The following is an 18,402-nucleotide window of genomic DNA, read 5'->3' as shown; positions in this document are numbered from 1 at the left end:
CTCCATGTGAGGACTTTTCCATGATAAGTGATTATGAAATATCAACTCACCACTTAAGGTTAGCCAAATAATAACATCTCATTTAAAGTTAGTTTTTTTAAAGCTAAATATGTTGCTTTATTTTATCAGTTAGTTACATCAATTGAAACAACAAGCACAGAAGAATGCTGCAGTAATTATATTAGTTAATCTAATCTTTAAAACGTAAAATGTAAAACGAGTACCCTCCCTGAAAGATGAGGGTATTCATTCAGGAAGACCACTAGCCAATTCATGATCCCCGTATGGCTCTGATATACAAAACAATCTTCTGGTTCAGTCCTCTTATGTGTGAGTTGAGAAAACTGAGTTTTTATAAGATGAAGGGGGCTTGCCCCATCACATGTTGGACAGACATAGCATGCCAACTCAAACTTTCACCTGACCCACTGTCCTGGTCTCCTCTGGCATCATCACCCACCAAGCTGCCTTGTCTAGTAGGATAAATATGATTTGTGAAAACACTAAATGAACCTCTCTGACATGAATGAAAAATTTTAACTTATGGAAAAGCAAATACTATCATATGGTGAGAATCAACATGGACTTAATGATGGCAAGAGTTCAGTTCAAATAATTTGAACTCATATAATGATAACCAAAATTCTCGTCATTGAATTTCTAATTTCCCATGATATTCATTAATCTATTTTGATGTTTATCTTTATACACAGCCACACAGATATCCTATGAATACATCTAAACAAGCCTACATAAAGACCTTTGTGCGTTTGAATTGTTAGTATGGAAATGCTAAAATTTAATTCTAAAAGTCACCATTGAGAAGAGTGTCAACCACACTGGAGGAGAAGTAGGACACATAGATAAAGATCAGATTCAGCTGGACTCATTCCTCAGTCACTACTTTTGTAACTATGACTTTGGGCAAGTTAATTCTGTAGACATTGGTTTCCTCAACTGTAGAGATAATAATCCATACCTCATATGACTAAGTGAGATATACTGGACACAAACTGGTCAGTAAGTTTTATTTCTAATAGCCTTAGAGCCAAATATTTTCTGCGAATAAACATATTTTCAATTAAACAATATTTTCTCCTCCCAGATTATGGCCAAGTTATAGAAGCATATGAAATTCTTCTGCTATTTATTAAAGATAATATTCACTTTAAATCTAAATAGACTCTACTACTACAGATGCTTAACAAGGCACAACAAGATCATGCACATGAACACACACGCACACACACACACACACACACACACACACACACACTTGTAACTGGAATGGTTTTCTTCTTAAACCCTAGAATTGAAAGAACAACCATTTTGGTTTAGCAAAATATGCATTAATGAGGTCAAGCTCTGTAGTTTTGTGAGCTATTCACATTTGGGGCTTTTGTGATGGAATTGAAATGCTTTTTCTTCTCCAATGATCTTTCCACAGATGTTTTATTAAAAAAATCAAGATCTGGTATTTGAGAGTGACACAGTTGGTTTAAAAAATAGTCTTCTGCTTTTAGTTTACCTGGGGATAATAGAGCTTTGTAGTAAATACAAATGCAAAACATCTCCTAATTTCTTAACTTGCTACTTTGATTAAAACGTTAAGAAAATGCTTAAAAAATGGTAACCAGAGGGCTTAGGGCTCAACTTGTCATATTACTGAGAAGAAGCTGTCGGGAGGTACTGTAATGTTAGCTTTATCACTGTTACATTACTATGTCCTATGAGACTCACTGATAGATACATTAGAAAGTTAAGGATTTGTCCAACTATAGCTACGTTATCTTGCTTTAGCAAGATGCATTTAGTGAAAAAATTCTTACCCATCAGATTGACTGAAATGGTAGCTGGGTTAGACAAAACGGTAACCTTGGTAGTATTTGGATAAAGTTACAGTTTAAATCAGTTTTCAGTTTCATGTTGTATTCTAAAGGCAGATTCTTGGACCCCACCTTGATCTTGAGGCAGTGAACCAGAATTTCTTAGAGAAGTTCCTCAGAACTTATACTCACAGTAAGGTTTGAGAGCCTCTGGGTGAGACCACGTAATATTTGAGTACAATGTGGCGTTGTGTAAGAAAGCAGAGGAAAGCTTTGGATTAATATTAGAGGCCCCGATATTTGTCTGGGTTCTGCCTCTTACTGGTGGTTTGATCTCTGATAATCATTTAGCCTCCCTGAGCATTTATTTTTTTTTATATTTACCCATCAGGGTTGTTATATGAAGCCAATATGATCGTGCACGCGAAAGTACTTTTTAATTTGTTTGCTGTGATACAAATGTAAGACAGCATTATTATTATAGCTGTGGTTAATACAAGCTCCTTAAATAACAGTCCAGCTTGTCTAATAGAGTTGCTTCTTTTCCTGTATAATGTTAAATAGTAAAGGACATAGTCTAGGTGTCAAAACAGAAAATGCATTATAGAATGCAGTCGGGGTGGAAACCAAGCAGTGAAGGCAAGCCAGCATCTCAGGTCCAAGGTGACCTGAATTGATCTGAGCAAATGGGGGAAGTGTTCTGAAGCAAGGTGGAGTCCAGTAGCAATGGCAGGGTGGGACATGCACAGAGAAATTAAATTGCACTGAGAGCAGATGGAAAGTGAATGTCTATGCCTGACTCTCCCTAATAAAAATCCAGAAGCTATAAAGACAACGAGCTGAACATAAATCAGGCATGGAATCCTGCAGCTGGAGTGGGAGGCTGAACCCTGGAATGGACAAAAGGACATGAGACATCTTTTCTTTCCTTGTTTATTTATTTTTTTATGCTTCTCCAGGGCCAAGTCCTCTTTAGGGCACGAAATCCTGTTCTTGGCTTCCTCATCAATAGCACTTGTTAGAAATACAATTAGAAGACAAGTACGAGTGTGACGATTTTTTTTTGAAAAGTAGAACTTTTGGTCAGAGGACTAGAGAGTAGAAAATGAAGAATGCTGCTGTGAATAGCTTCCAGTTACTGAAGGGAGAGCTGGGAATAACGTCAGAGTGTTATATAAGCACTGACGTTGTCAATAGGTTGTGTAAGAAAGGGGTCATCCTTACTACCCTCTGTATCTCCTGAAATATCATGAGGCCTCTGATCATCATTCATTCCACAGATATTTTTGGAGTACTTTTTAATGTGTCAGACACTGTTTTAGGTAGATGCTGGAGGAACTAGAAGGAGGAAGGCAGACGTGTTCTGTGCTCTCAGGAAGCTATGCCTACCCAATGCAGCACGTGTCTATGATAGAGATAGTTGGCAAAAAGGGCCACGATGATTTCCCTCCCTATATCCACATCCCTTTGCAATGTAACTTCAGCTCCTACCATCAAGAGGTGAGGTCTGTTTGGCCACCCCTTGAACCTAGAACCTGTGATCACCTTGAGAACAGCAAGGAAGATGAGGACCCATGTACAGTCTGCAATTGTTGCAGGGGTCATCCCAGACTAGCTAGCTGACAGCAGTTCTGACACCTGCTGCTGTCCCTAGTGTGAGCCCAGCTGAGACCGAAGAACTGTCTGGAAGCCCAGCCCAGGTCCAACCGCTGATCTATGGAAGTGCAAACTAAATAAATGGTTGCTCAAGGGTGCTGTGTTCCGGAATGATTTGTTATGTAGCAAAAGCTGACTGAGCAGCCCTTCACTATGTAACCATGATTCAAACTTTATTTGGGGCACAGAATTTTCTCAGATGGTTTATCAAATTACCTTGATAATTGGCAACTCTTCGCTTTGCGCTGTATGGACATGGTCTCAGTGTACAGTTGTCAGAATACAGACACCCTGGGAAGATTTGATATCGGATCTCTGATCTGCAGGATATGAAGTTGACTAATGTGCTTGAAACATGACATAGATAGTATATTTCTTGGAGAAAATACACATATATCTACAAGTACCAACTCCAGACAAGCAGTTAAAAAAGCTCATGCAAATCCAATTAGCTTTGTTTCCCAACATAGTGGCTCATGGTTTAAGAACAGAAAAAGACAAACAAACAAACAAACCCCCCCCAACCTGTCCTTCAGATTCTGAATTTGTATGACTAATCAACTATGCAGTATAGATATAACCGTAAAGTCTCTGGTTTTCCTTCAAATGGTTTTATTATTTTGATATATTATTGAAACTATCACCAAAGGCTTATGTACTGTTCCAGATGTCTGCGCGTAACTGCCTTGATTCTAATGATGACACATCAGTGGAGATTAGTGAAAGAGATCTTTGATTTGTCTTAATTTCCAAATATGTCAGAGTGTCTTTTCCTCTTTTCCTGGCAGCCGCTCTTCTCTGTCCAGCCCTCCCAGCTGGGCATTTTGGGAAAGCAGCCAATTCCAGGGCTAATGTGTTTCTGCTGTTATCTGACACTGATGCTGCTTCATAGAGGCAGCGATGAAGATAAGCCCTAATTGGATGTATTTTTAAAGCAAACCTTTTAGTTACTTAGAACAGAGCTTCCTCAATTAGCTTCCTTTCTCCTCTCTCTGGCTGTGCAGGAACCACACTAATGTGGAAATGCTGGATATGGATGGAAGTCAAGGGCAGGGTCTGGGCAACTAAAGGACAATCATGGTGAACTCAGGAGAAGTGCTTCACCAGACAGGCTAGGAGCTGAGCTGTTTCCAGGACAGCAGGTGAGGGAAGAGCGCTGAGAGGATCAGATGGGACTGGAGGCCTCATCAGTGGCCTGGGTCACACTACCCACAGCCACACCCCAGAGTGCCTGCAAGGGAGAGAAGGTAGGGCAGGCCCTGACTGAGAAGGACTCAGCACTTACAATGGGCTCCATCACTGTGCTCCCGTGCAAGTACTTTGTTCCAATGCAAAATATGTTAACCTGGGTTTAGGACTGAGGGTTTTAAATTGCTTTCCACAACATATTATCCTCAGGTCAGAGAAAATCTATTTAAATCCCTACCCTTTTTTAAATTACTCACAAGCTTTTGCTAGCTCCTGAGAGGGATCTAGAAGAAGCAGGTGTAGAGGTCTTGATGTGGAAAAAATATAGAGAAAGGAAGCAGAATAGAAACACATTTCTTTCTGGCTTTTATTTCTGAAATGAAATTGGAGGTGACACTTAGTAAGTTAGTAATTTCCCGTTGGCTGGAAGAGGAGCTGCCATCATACCCTCTAGGGGGCCCAATGGCCCCTGCTCCTTTTGGCGTTATTCAGTATCAGCGATGTGAGGATCAGCGCCCCCTAACGCAGACCCTCTGCACCACGTTACCTTGGGTCTGTGGTGAACTGGAAGGGCTGAGCCTGGGCGGGGCGGGGTTGCGGGGGGAGCGGGGGTAAGAGGAGACAGAGTGGGGCTCAGGGAAGAGAAAACGGAGAGGAAGCCGCTGCTCTGTGCTGTACAGCTCTCCCTTCTCCCTCGCCAGTTCGACTTCCTTGTCATTTTTATGGAGTCATCTGTTCAGACAGTCCTGCCCCCAGACCTTAACAAGTTTTAAGGTTCTGACTCAAGGATTTACTTCACAAAATGTTAGAATTTGAGTTCTGTGTTATAAAATTACAGAGGCTGCGATTTTTGGATGCTGGCACTATCATTTGAAAATTTACTTATCTCAATTAATGTTAATAGTTAGGCGGTATGTTTGAATTACCTTACAGGTCAGATTCCAAATTTTGCACATCAGTGGCTTATCAAGGTCATAGTAAGTTAGAGACAAATTTTTCTCTTTTCTTTTTTTTTGGTTCTCATGTGATTATAATATTGTGTATAAATCTTGACTCTTCTGTGCAGCCCCGCATCTGTACTCTGTGCCTAGGAATACATCTTCCAAAAAATAGTCACTCCTCACCATATTAACCCTGACTGGTATAAGGGCAGTTATAAAACTAAGTTAGTTCTAGTAATTAAGTAGTATGGTTGCTGTGTCCTCTAGAGTTCAGGTATAAAAATGGACAAACTAATGGCTGAACAGGTTAGGGCTGGCCTTTTTTTTTTTTTTTTCCTTCTCTTTTCTCCTTTGCTGTGACCCTGATTTGCTGGGAACATCTGACACTCATCACCACGGTCAGCAAGTGATAACCCTTCCCATTTAACCACAGAGCCAGAGCAAGACTGGCTTTTGAGAAGTGACAGAGATATTGGAGTGATGTGCATGAAACATAGAACACCGGGGGAAATGAGAAGAATTTCAGAACAGGATCACTTCCACCATGTGCTAACGTCATAAATTTTGCATAGAAATAACAGCTGTGAGGATAGTGATTTTTAGTGGCTTTATGGATTTCTGGTAGGCATATCTCTGTATCTAAATAAATACATACTGGCACCTAGAGTTGTTTATATAATGAAGTACCCCTCTGTCTCAATGACCATAATTTACTCCTCTCCTCCCTCATTCCTCACGGGAGGAACCTCTATCCCTTAGTTACCAATCCACTTCTAATGGATTAAAACTGGATTGGTACAAACTCTGTAATTCTTATGTCACCTCCAGTAGGTATACCCAATTCCAGAAGCTGCATACCTGATGGTTAGTCCTATCCACTGTATTGGCCGTGGAGGGGTGGTCTCTAGTGTTCTGACGAATTCGAGTGGAGTTTTGTTGCTCAATGGTGGAGGAAGTTGGGATACAGAACTCTCTGAAGCATCGTTTGAAGTTTTCATCCAGAAATGCGTACAGGACTGGGTTCAGGCAGCTGTTTGTGTAACCTAGAGCAATGCAGAAGTGCCAGGAAACGGTCTGGAATGTAGTTTCTGGGATTGTAATCAAGGCTTTAATGATGACGTAAATGTGAATGGGAGTCCAGCAGACAATGAACACAGCCACAACCACCAGCACCATCCTGGTGATCCTTCGCAGGTTCCTGTCCTTTTCTTTGGAGCCAGAGAGCATGCGGACACTCTTGAGGCGTAAGATCATCAGTCCATAACATACTGTAATGATGAGGACTGGCATGATGAAGGCAAAGATGAAAACACAGATTTTCAGCAGGTTTTCCCAGTACCAGGTTGGGTGAGAGAAGGTGAGTGTACAGTCTATGGAACCTAGGAAACAATGGTTATAAGGGAGAATTAGCAGCAATGTCTAATTGCAGCCTTGACCAGAGCTAACTTAAAGCCATGAAGAGAAGCCAATAAGGGAAGATTTAAAGCAATTGAGGGAGAAACTCAGCTCTCTGTTGATTTTTAGGGAGAGTTTATTTTTAGTTTTTTTTTTTCCCACTACATATCTCATTTTTTGTCCATTTTGATTGCTTTAATTCAGTCAACAGTTGCAGACCTTTCACTGTGAGCTAGATCCTCTATGGGTCTACGTTGCCATAAAGATATAATCACTGTCCAAAGTCTATAGGAGTTTCCAGCTAATGGATATTTTCATTCCACCTTTTGATGGGTGGTTGATTCATCATTTTAGAAAGATAAATTTGTCATGGAGACAGCCACTCAAAGTTTTAAAACAAGCTTCCACTTAGTGTTTTTTTTTTGGGGGGGGGTTTAAGTTCTAATTACTCTTGGTAGAGCTATCTTCTTGTTTTCCCATCATTTTGATGAAGTAAACGTAGAGAAATCAGGAAGCAGTAGGTTATATTCTCTTTAAACTGCTTAGTGGGCTTACAATTTAGGGAAAACTTCCTTTTACAAAAACTTTAAAGGCATTCTGCTAGAAACAAATCATTAAAATGACAATTTGCCTAAGATGTTAGGCCACTCCCTCCTGGACGCAGGACTTCACCAGCATGTCTGTCTATAAAGCCTTCATCCCGCAGGCCTGCAACTTACCATGCCTGTACTTCGTTGTTGCCATGAACATCACAGGCAAACCAATGGCTGAAGAGAGGATCCAGTTGCACACATTGACAATTTTGGCGTTGCGGGGCGTACGGAAGTCCAGGGCCTTGACGGGATGGCAGACTGCGATGTAGCGATCGACGCTCATGGTGCAGAGGGTAAAGATGCTTGTGAACATATTATAGTAATCGATGGAGATCACAATCTTGCAGAGGATGGTTCCAAACGGCCATGTGCCCATTAGGTAATTGACACTCTGGAAGGGCAGGGTGCTGGTTGCTAAGGCATCTGCTAGAGCAAGGTTGAAAATATAGATGTTGGTGGCAGTCTTCATTTTGGTGTATCTAGGAGATGAAGGAGGAACAGTGGCAGAGTCAGAAAACGATCAACATGAAATACAGATGAGCTTCCAGTAATAAAATACATCACAAGGATTAGTGGAAAGCATTTGAGATGAGATAGGCGAGCTCTCTTTCTAATGCTAATACTATTTATAACTATGTGCCTATGAGCCAAATACATAGTTTCTTTGCCTATCAGTTTTATAATCTGTAAAATGGTTATAATAGCTGCATGCTGATTTATTAGCTTTTTTTTTCACGTGTGCCAGGCACTGTGATAGATGTAATAGACACAGGGAGGTCTCAGTCACGTATCCAAGTATATTGATACTCATGAAATGGATATAAAATGAATAATAATTCATTTTAACTCTATGAGAAAAATTTCAGTATATATAGTTAAAATTATGGAAAAATTTAATCATGCAGGAATGTGTATGTATATATGTCAGTGTATTAGTGCAAGTGTGTTTATACGTATGTATGTCCATATGTCCACACACACACACACACACACACACACACACACACACAAGACCATTATGGTGGCACAAAAAAGAAACAAAGGGAATAGAAGGGCTAAGGTAAGGGAAGAAGGAAGACATCCTGGAATTGTAAGTGTGCAAGTATAATCTTACTGTTGGTAAGAGTAGGTCATTCTAGATAGGTAGAACACCTAAACAAAGGCATGACATGTGAGTTTTAGCACTGCCAAACGATAAAATCCTACCAGAGAATGAATGGCAATACATTTGATAGGTTGGGCATATAGAGGCCAGTTCATGGAGGGATTTTTGTGCCATGGTGGGGAGGTAGGATTTTATCCAATCCATGATGAGAAAGGTAAAGCTGTTTTTATTTTTTAATAGCTTTATTGAGGCATCATTGACATACAATAAATAGCATATAATTAAAGTGTACAATTTGATAAGTTTTGACATATGTACACACTTGTGAAACAGTCATCTTAATCAAGATCAGGAATTGGTGAACTACAGCCTACAGACTGGGTCTGGCTGCTGCCTGTTTTGCTGGAACACACTCCCATTCATTTAATTACTTGTTATCTATAGCTGGTTTGATAATGCAATGGCAGAGTTGAGTAGTTGTGACAGAGACCATATGGCCTGCAAAGTCTAAAATACTTACTATCTTGCCTTTTACAGCAAAAAATGCCAACTCTTGATCAAGATAATAAACCTATCACCCTCAGAAGTTTCCTTGTGCAGCTCTTAATCTTTCCATCTTAGTTTCTTCCCTTGAACCCCAGCCCTAGGCAATCATTGATCTTGATCTGCTTTCCGTTATTCTAGATTAGTTTTCATTTTCTAGAATTTTATGTAAATAGAATCATTCAGTAGGTACCCTTTTTTTGTTTAGCTTCTTCTGCTCTGCACTATTATTTTGAGATGCATCCACATTTTGTTGCATGGATCAATAATGCATTCTTTTTTTATTACTGAGTATGGTTATTATTATTAGTATTGAGTATGGACGTGGATATTATAGTATGGCTATGCCAAACTTGTTTATCATTCATCTATTAGTGGGAATTGAGTTGCATCTCGTTTTTGGATACTGAGAATTAGCTGTTATGAACATTAGGACTTTGCATGGACATAGGTTTTTCTTTCCCTTTGTAAGTACTCTAGGAGTTTTATATGTCTTCAAGGTCACAGAAATTAGAAGAGATAAGTAGCTATATTGACAGCACTAATAAATTATATCTGATGGTAGAAGGATATCCTGCAAATGTATTGTCAAATTGCCAGATGTATTTGACATTCCACATCTATTTACCTTAACCTTAGGAACAGTACCTCAGTTTCACTCGGGGAAACCACTCCTTTTCCACTCTTAGTCTGTGTGCTTTGCAATTTGCTCTATTACTAGTTCAGGGCACCATGATGTAAAGTGATCGGGGCCATGGTGAATGTTCAGATATAGTCTCATGTTTCAGCCAGAGCCAATAAGATTTTGCGGGGACTTCTGGAGAAATAATACAATATTTTAAAATAATTAAACCTGAGAGAATGTAGGGTGTGTAGTTGTTGGAAGAACCTACTTGAAAGTGGATCCAACACAGAGGATGTGAATTTGGGAGAGTAAGACAGGAACCTATACCTGAAGCCTTGTACTTTTTGTTTACTTGGTGCAATACATTCTCTTTGAACTTCAGCCTGTGTACATTTTTCAGTCACATGATTAAGAAGCTAACTCAGACCAAGATAATTGTTGGTTGGAGGCTAGAGTATTATGGACTCATTTCTTAGGGCCTTAATTCAGTGTTCAGGAAAGGTTTTTTTTTTGGTTTTCAATAAGCACCAGGAAGCTGTAGTTATAATGGAGGATTTCATGAACCTCTTATGGTCAACAGGACTGAATTGTTTCTTTGAGCTCTAAAATTCTGATTCTCCATCTTGTCTGTTATAATCGCAGATGTTGCATTAATGCAGGAGAGTCAGACTTGGGGCCTTTTGAGTTGCTTTAGAAGTTTTATTCCTTTAAAAGATTTCAAAAGGAAAAGGTAGAGAAAGCCATTTAACTTGAAGAAGTAAACCAATTTGATTTTAGTGAGGACTCTAAATGTGGCAAACATAAAAAAGGTAATTTAGACAAGCTCCTCCAAACTCCAACAGCAAACAAATAAAATCAAAACTACAACTTAGGATTTCAGAATAAGTCACTTAGATGCTCAAGAGGTTTAAAGATTTTTTGATACTTATATGGGGCACCTGAGTGACACAGTTGGTTAAGCGTCCAATTCTTGGTTTCAGCTCAGGTCATGATCTCATGGTCACATGGGTTCGAGACCCGTGTTGGGGTCTGAGCTGAGGGTGTGGAGCCTGCTGGGGATTCTCACTCTCCCCCCGCCTCCCCCCTCACGCTGTCTCTGTCCTTCTCAAATAAAAAATTTTAAAAAATTAAAAAAAATTTTTTGACGTTTATAAAAAGAAATTTCTCCCACAAAGCAGACAAAACCCTTGCTAGCTCCATCACTGATTCCAGACGTGCACGATACAAAGGCACACGCCGCTGCATTAGTCACTTCCCACCCAGCCGACCTTCCATTTCACATCTTATCTTTAAGAGTGTATCATGTTGAATAATCAGGTTCTTTACTGTCAGTTTTATGACTCAACATACCTCTAACCTTTCCTTCAGGCTCATCATAGCACTAGGTACTTATTAATGTGTGTTTATTTCAGTTAAAAAGATGTTCCTCCCCCAGAAAGAGATGTTTGTGTAACAAAATTAGGTTAGGGTCCTACATCACAAAAGAAAAAGTGGATGTCAACAAAAGCTGTTTCAAATGGCATTTTACAGGAACAATGCTGTTTGAATTTTCTCAATTTATCCAAAGAGTCTTCCTCTAAAGATAGCCAGTGTTCTTACCCCAGTTACTCACACTTTGAATCACAGCAAATATAAATGAGGGTTTTGCAATTTCCTAAATATATGTAAGAGAATTATACAAGACCAAAGGTTTCAGAATTCCAGTTTGCCTCCAATGTATCTCTAAAGGCTTTACTCTAAAGGGACAGTCTGATCAGAAAAGGGGTCCTTCAGTCCAGCAAACACGAGCTGATCATTCTGTTCTGCTCTGATGCAGTGGTATGAATGTTGCCCCAGAAAAGTTACACGAACAATCAGAGTCACCCCACGAATTATAGGAGTATACAAACCAGAGTTTGCAAAACTACCAAAGAGGTGAGCTGAAGGAAGGACCATCTCTGCTGCTTGGTTCACCTGAGTGGATCTGAGTAGAGCTCCTGGATATTAACACGCAAGCCTCTTTCCATCCTTTGTACCTATTCCTTCTTACCGTGCCATAAACGAGTTTGGTGACAAAATGGGCAACGACTGGAGGGATACATGGCATGTCCTTGGAGTGTCTCACCTGGATTATAGGGCCTTTGTGACCTTGACCAGCCTTACTCTGCCCACTGAACTGAGGCTTTTTCTCTAGGCAGAGGCTCAAGCTTTTTTTTTTTTTTTTTTTTTTTTTTAGAATTATCCCACTAAATCTTTCCTGGTATGTATTTCTTTAAAACTGTTCTAGGTGATTGAGTAGCTTATTAAAATCCAAATGTATTACCATGCAATTATTATTTTTTTAAGAAACTGTATTCTCAGGACCTTCAATGTTTGACCCATATTTAGATGCTATGTTGGGGAAGAGGCATTATGAAGCCCATTTCATTGGCAGCTCAAATATTCTCCCATATTTCGTACACACTTTTTGTTTGTCAATGCCCTTCCTTTCTTTGTGGTTATAAAAGAATACTTATTCGTCTTCAGACCCATTCTTGATGTCATTTTTGCAACTATTACTACTTGCCAAAACACCATTGATTGTGACCAACAGGTGTTAAATGAAGCCACGCTGAATAAATTGCTTATAAATAATCAATGGGCTTTGCAAACCTTTTGTTATTCTTTTATTTAGAGTTAATTCTTGAATCATGATGGCCTTGTCTCTAGCCAGAAAAAGAATGACCAAGGAAGCTTGAAAAGAGGAAGAACATATTTTAGAATCCAGTTTGTCAGCTAACATGTCACCCTTCATATTGCTCTACTACCTTTTCTCGGGGTTCACAACAGAGCCTTCACCTCTTTTTGGGCTAATTTGCTGCTCTTTCATGTTTTTACCAAATGGAGTTTTTCTCGCTCTTTTTCCCGTTTGCTAATACCAGTGAAGTAGAAAGATCTCTAACCCAGTAAAGACTCAATGAGCCCTTTCTAGCACTATGCTTGGAAAGATACTTCTCTAGCATCTGCCATGACTTTTCTGTCTACCTCACATAAAGAAATTCATGCTTTTGGAGCACCTGGGTGGCTTAGTCGGTTAAGCCTCTGCCTTGTGGTTTTGGCTCAGGTCGTGGTCTCACCGCTTTGTGGGTTTGAGCCATGCTGGCAGCATGGAGCCTACTGGGATTCTCTCTCTCTCTCCCTATCTCTCTGCCCCTCCCCTACTCATGCTGTGTCTGTGTCTCTCAAAATGAATAAATAATAATTTAAAAAAAGAAATTAACACTTTTAGGGGCACCTGGGTGGCTCTGTCGGTTAAGCCTCTGACTTCGGCTCAGGTCATGTTCTCCAGTTTGTGAATTTGAGCCCTGCATAGGGCTCTGTGCTGACAGCTCAGAGCCTGGAGCCTGCTTTGGATTCCGTGTCTCCCTCTCTCTGCCACTCCCCTGCTCACACTCTGTGTCTCTCTCAAAAATAAACATTAAAAAATTAAAAAAAAAAGAAATTCACACTTTTAATAGAGAAAATGAATTATTACGTACATGAACAAAAATGGTCATATGACTACCTACTTAAAATTCTCATTTATTGTCCATTTCATTCTTATATTTCTGGCAAGCGTGTGTGTGTGTGTGTATGTGTGTGTGAGAGAGACAGAGAGGCAGGAAGGGAGAGAGAGAGAGACAGAGAGAGAGAGATAAAACAAGAACCAAAACCAAAGCCAGTGATAATACTCTCATTAGGTATTAACATAGAAAGAAACCGTATACTCATTTGTTATTTTCTGTTATATTCTCCACTAGGTTAGGGAAAGAGGGAACAGGGGGTTTCCTCACTTTGTTATAGAATGTTTTAAAATATTTCACTTATATTTATTTCAAAGTGGTTTTGTGTGGTCAATGACCAAATTTCCAATAAGCTTATACTAGAAAAAGGAGAGAGTAGTAACCTCAGACCTCTGAGTCCTGTGGACAAGAACGTGAGTATTGCCTGCCAGTCTGACTCACAAGACAAGACAGAGAGAGGCTTACAGGAAATAAACACAGAGGCACCTCCTTCCAGAGGTTAATTGGCTCTTTCCGTCTCCTTGTCACCAGAATGTGAGGACAATCAGAATCTTTTTGGCTGAGTGTTGTTCTCTCTTTATCCACACCCCCCTTCGTTTTTTGTTCTCTCTTTTTATTCTTACTTTATTCCTCCTCCATCTCCCATTAATGACAATTCATGAGAAAAATATCTTTCACACACAGAGAGGGAAAAATTTGCTCTCTTGAAGTAGATTGAGTTGATGAATCTTTTAAATAGAAAATGTGAAATGAATAAGTGATTATATATTCTTTTTGCATTTGTGGCTTGGAAAAATCAAAGTAAAATCTGCATTTCCTATTAATAATTGCGTAGAATCCTAATGACATTAAAATCGCATACCTTTCTATTTTATCACTTTACTGATGGTCTCATCACTTCATTCTCTTTCGGTTTCCTCTTTGCCTATTTTCATCTTTATTTCTCTTATTTTATTGTATGCATTTTGTAAGGCTTTTCAAATTCTCCTTTCGGAAATGGAACTGAGGTGGACGATGGAGTGAGAACATGGCCTCTGATTAGAGGAAAAAAAAATGAGAGGCTTCCATTCTGGCTAAGAGACTTTGGTTAATCATTTTTTTGGATTATGCCTTTTGGAAGGGCTTACTTACTGCTTTATTTCATTCCTGAAAATTTTACTTCAGGACATGGATAACATTTATTTCATCCAAAGCTTATATGAAAAAAATATATTTTGCCTACTTAATACCTATATTCTGTGATAAATAATATTTATGTATCATAGAAAAATTTTACTATGCTAAATCTTCTGATGTGTTTAACCACCATTGCTGGTTGAAATATTCTTGTCTATAACTTTATATTTTTGTTTACAAGAAAATCTCATCTCTATAGACTAACGGACTTCAAATATACCATGAGAATATCTACCTCAGAGCTAAAGCCTTTTGGTTCATAGAAACAATGTTTCACTTTTATTTTAGAGACCTGGTTTTGAGAACTTAGAAATATCTTAGATTTCAAATTTGGAAGTTCTAAGAGAAAAAGAAATTTCTTCTATTTTAGAATCTGACAGTTTTGTACACAAAAAATAATCGAGTTGTACATTATCACTAACTTCAAATAATAAATATATCCCTAGGCATTTATTTAATAATGAAGGAACAAAAAAAGGATACAACTTCAAAATATGGTAAAACAATTCTACCACCATCAATATTAGAAAATTGCTTTCTGAAGAAGCTCAAGCATATGCTAAAGATTATATATTTTTAGGAGGCATAGTCTGCCTATGAAATTATTACCTATTGTACTTAATGAAAGAATGAATATAAGGCTTCCTTTACACTTTTGGTGTTGATGCGCATACAATCACTCAATATAAGTAAAATACGAAAGATAACACCAATGGAAAAGATAAAAGAAATAAAAATAGAGAAAATTATCCATTTAGCACAGAACTCAGCACAAAATGGGACCAGTAAATGCTTGTTGAATGGAATTAAATATGGAAAGAAAGGCTTGGGTTATTTTATTTATTGTAGTAAGATAAGCCAAACGTTATTTGGGAACCAGAAGGTTTTAAAGTAAAAATGAAGAGGGAATATTCTTTTTTCCTTGTCAAATCACTGTCATATTAAAGAGAACTTTGGTCAAAAAGGTCATGTAATGGTAAGTAGGAACTGAGAGGGGCTTTCAAAACCATGCTGTCTGATCACCTTGTTTTATGATAAGAGACCCTGAAACAGAGAGATGTACAAATTTTGAGATTTTTTTTCCCCTCCATTTCTTTAGGCTCCACCTAAAATTATAATGTGCTTTCTGTACTGTGATGTGGGTCATGTACGTTTCTGGGAGTGCATTGCTGATAACATTGCAAAGTAGTTTGCCCCAGCAATATTTGACTCACTATCTAGCTAAAATATGGTAGGTATGCAAAGCTTCTTAATCTTCCTCTCAAAAATGGCCATGCTGGGAACCTCTTGGAAATCTTGAGACATTTTCTCATTATATTGAATGTTGTAGCAGAGTCATATTTTTAAAAGAAGAGCTGAGTTCATGTCTTTTGCTTTACTTTCTCATAATCCTAGCTGATCCACAACCTCTCTCTCACGTTCTATGACTGCCTTTGCAGCTCTCTTTTGGACATCTCCACCTGCTATTGGCTTCTCAAATGCAATATATCCCCCAAAGTATTTATTCTTTCTTACCCCCTAACCACCACTACCACCACCATCACCACAGTCAACAACAGCAAAATAATTAGTAACATCATTTAAAAAGATGTAACAAATGGTGAATTGAGATGATTGGGAAGAAGGATCAATAAGACTTAATTACTAAGGTATATAATATATAATATATAAAGCTTAAGAAGAAAGTCCGTATAGGGAAGAAAAAAGGGCCCAGGTTAAAGTCCTGATAAAGATGGCAGGTAATGAATAGCCACAGTTTAAATTTTTTTTTTTAACGTTTTCATTTATTTTTGAGACAGAGACAAAGCATGAGCAGGGGAGGGGCAGAGAGAGAGGGAGACACAGAATCTGAAGCAGGCTCCAGGCTCTGAGCTGTCAGCACAGAGCCCGATATGGGGCTCGAACTCATGGACTGTGAGATCATGACCTGAGCTGAAGTTGGACACTTAACCAACTGAGCCACCCAGGTGCCCTTGAATAGCCACAGTTTAAAGAAGAAACCCAGAGCTGGGGTTAAGGAAACCAAGAAAATAAAGAGTGTCATGAAGTCTGTAGTGGTCAAAGTCATGGAATGCTGCAGAGATTAAGTAAGATAAGGACAGGGATATGTTTATGGGCTTTAGCAAAATACACATTATTAACAGTCTTGACCAGTGACGTGGAGTGGTGGGGTTGGGAGATATTTAGTTAAGAGTTAAAAAGCAAAGGGGAGCAAGGGGAAGGAGGGTATAGAATGCTTTTGAGATGTTGTGTTATGCAGAACAGAGGGAATGTGAGTCAAGAAAGGGTTTTTTAATTTTTATTTAAAAAATTTGTTTTAAACATTTATTTATTATTGAGAGAGTGTGGGCAGGGAAGGGGCAGAAAGAGAGGGAGACACAGAATCTGAAGCAAGTTCCAGGCTCTGGACTGTCAACACAGAGCCTGATGTGGGGCTCAAACTCATGAACTGTGAGATCATGACCTGAGCTGAAGTCAGATGCTTAACCGACTGATCCACCCAGGTGCCCCAAGAAAGGTTTTTTTTTAAAACCTTGATCTGGTATATATCATATATCTGGTATATATCAGTGAGCGTGTATGCGCTGATAGAAACACTAGCACTGGGTATCTGATGAATCAGAGGAAATAGAGGGCACTGGTGGCAGCAATGTCCTTGAGAAACTGAAAGGAGATGGGATTCATAGCACACCATGGTCTCTTCTTGATTATTACTAGCAGCAAGACTAAAAGTAGGGGGACAGATACAGAAAAGGTCTGCAGACTCATTGAAGACCTTTTTTGCTTGCTTATATTTTTTCTGGTGAAATCCTTCTCTTGACCTCATTTTCATTTCCTGGTGTCCATTTCTGTTTTTTGTTTCAGCAAAGCTGTTGGAAAAAAAACAATCCATGTTCACTGCCTTCAATTCTACCGTGTAGGCACACAATAAATATTTGTTAAATGAGTGAACGAAGCAAAAGTGTGGGCATCAATGAATGAAGGTGATGGAGCAAGGAAGGTGGGGGATCTGCCAGGGAGGAGAGCAGGAGAGCAAATTCAGCAAAGAAACATTTGGTTGGCAGTGTTGGGTGCTCACTTGAGGTTTGTAGTTTGCAAAACAAGTGGTTAGAATGATGGATGGGGATGGTCAGTTTTGAGAGAGCACCAGATTCAGGGTCTAGAGAGTGAGGAGGTATTATTAGTCTGAAAGGAGTAGGGGGTCCTTAAAGGGGAAATTTCAGAGTTCTTGATGGAGAATAGCTCTAGGGTGTGACTAGGGAAACTGAGGCTAAAATCGAGCTACAGTGAATTATCACCAGTGAGTCCAATTCAAACGCTGTCCTTCATGATGGAACAGGCACTTTATCTTTCCCTTTTTGCAGATGAGCAAACTAAGGCTCAGTGATAAGCAGGCTAACGCAAGGTTGTAAAACCAGTGAGGGACAGAACTGGGATGACCCCATGTCTGTTTACTACTCTGTGTTCCTTCCCCCTTAACAAACAAAAAGTCCCTCAGAGTCAGAGTTTGAGTCTTGGTACTCTTCCCTCCAGCCCACAGTAGGCAATCAAAAATGCTTATTTTATTTGGTTACTTAAAAAAATACACTTAATCTTTGTCAAAGAAATCCCTGAACATAATTTCATCCTGGTGATGAAAGATGCCAATTTCTCTTAAATTTCATAAATTGCTTAGTGCAATAACAAGAATGTAGCAGTGTTAATAAATGCTACTCTTCTCATGTATGAGCTATTTGGAAGGATATCGGCCAAAATGCTATCTCCAGGAAGTCAGGTTCCAATTTATTTTTTATTTTCTTCTTTGTACTTCCCTGTGTTATTTATTTTTACAT

General features: G+C 39.1%; 1 protein-coding gene across 1 annotated transcript in view; it reads right to left on the bottom strand.

The window, feature by feature from the left end:
* Positions 1-5,297: 5,297 nt before the first annotated feature.
* OPRM1 (opioid receptor mu 1) overlaps positions 5,298-18,402 on the bottom strand; it is a 47,786-nt gene continuing 34,681 nt past the window's right edge. The window contains exons 2-3 of the mRNA XM_042940124.1: positions 7,726-8,078; positions 5,298-6,990 (exon numbers count right to left, since the gene is read on the bottom strand). Of these exons, the coding sequence (XP_042796058.1) occupies positions 6,425-6,990; positions 7,726-8,078 (919 nt within the window). The 3' untranslated portion in view covers positions 5,298-6,424. The remainder of the gene's footprint in view (positions 6,991-7,725; positions 8,079-18,402) is intronic.

The sequence above is a fragment of the Panthera leo genome, chromosome B2, assembly GCF_018350215.1.
Source record: "Panthera leo isolate Ple1 chromosome B2, P.leo_Ple1_pat1.1, whole genome shotgun sequence".
Classification (NCBI taxonomy): Eukaryota; Metazoa; Chordata; class Mammalia; order Carnivora; family Felidae; genus Panthera; species Panthera leo.
This window is presented reverse-complemented; position numbering and strand designations above follow the sequence as displayed.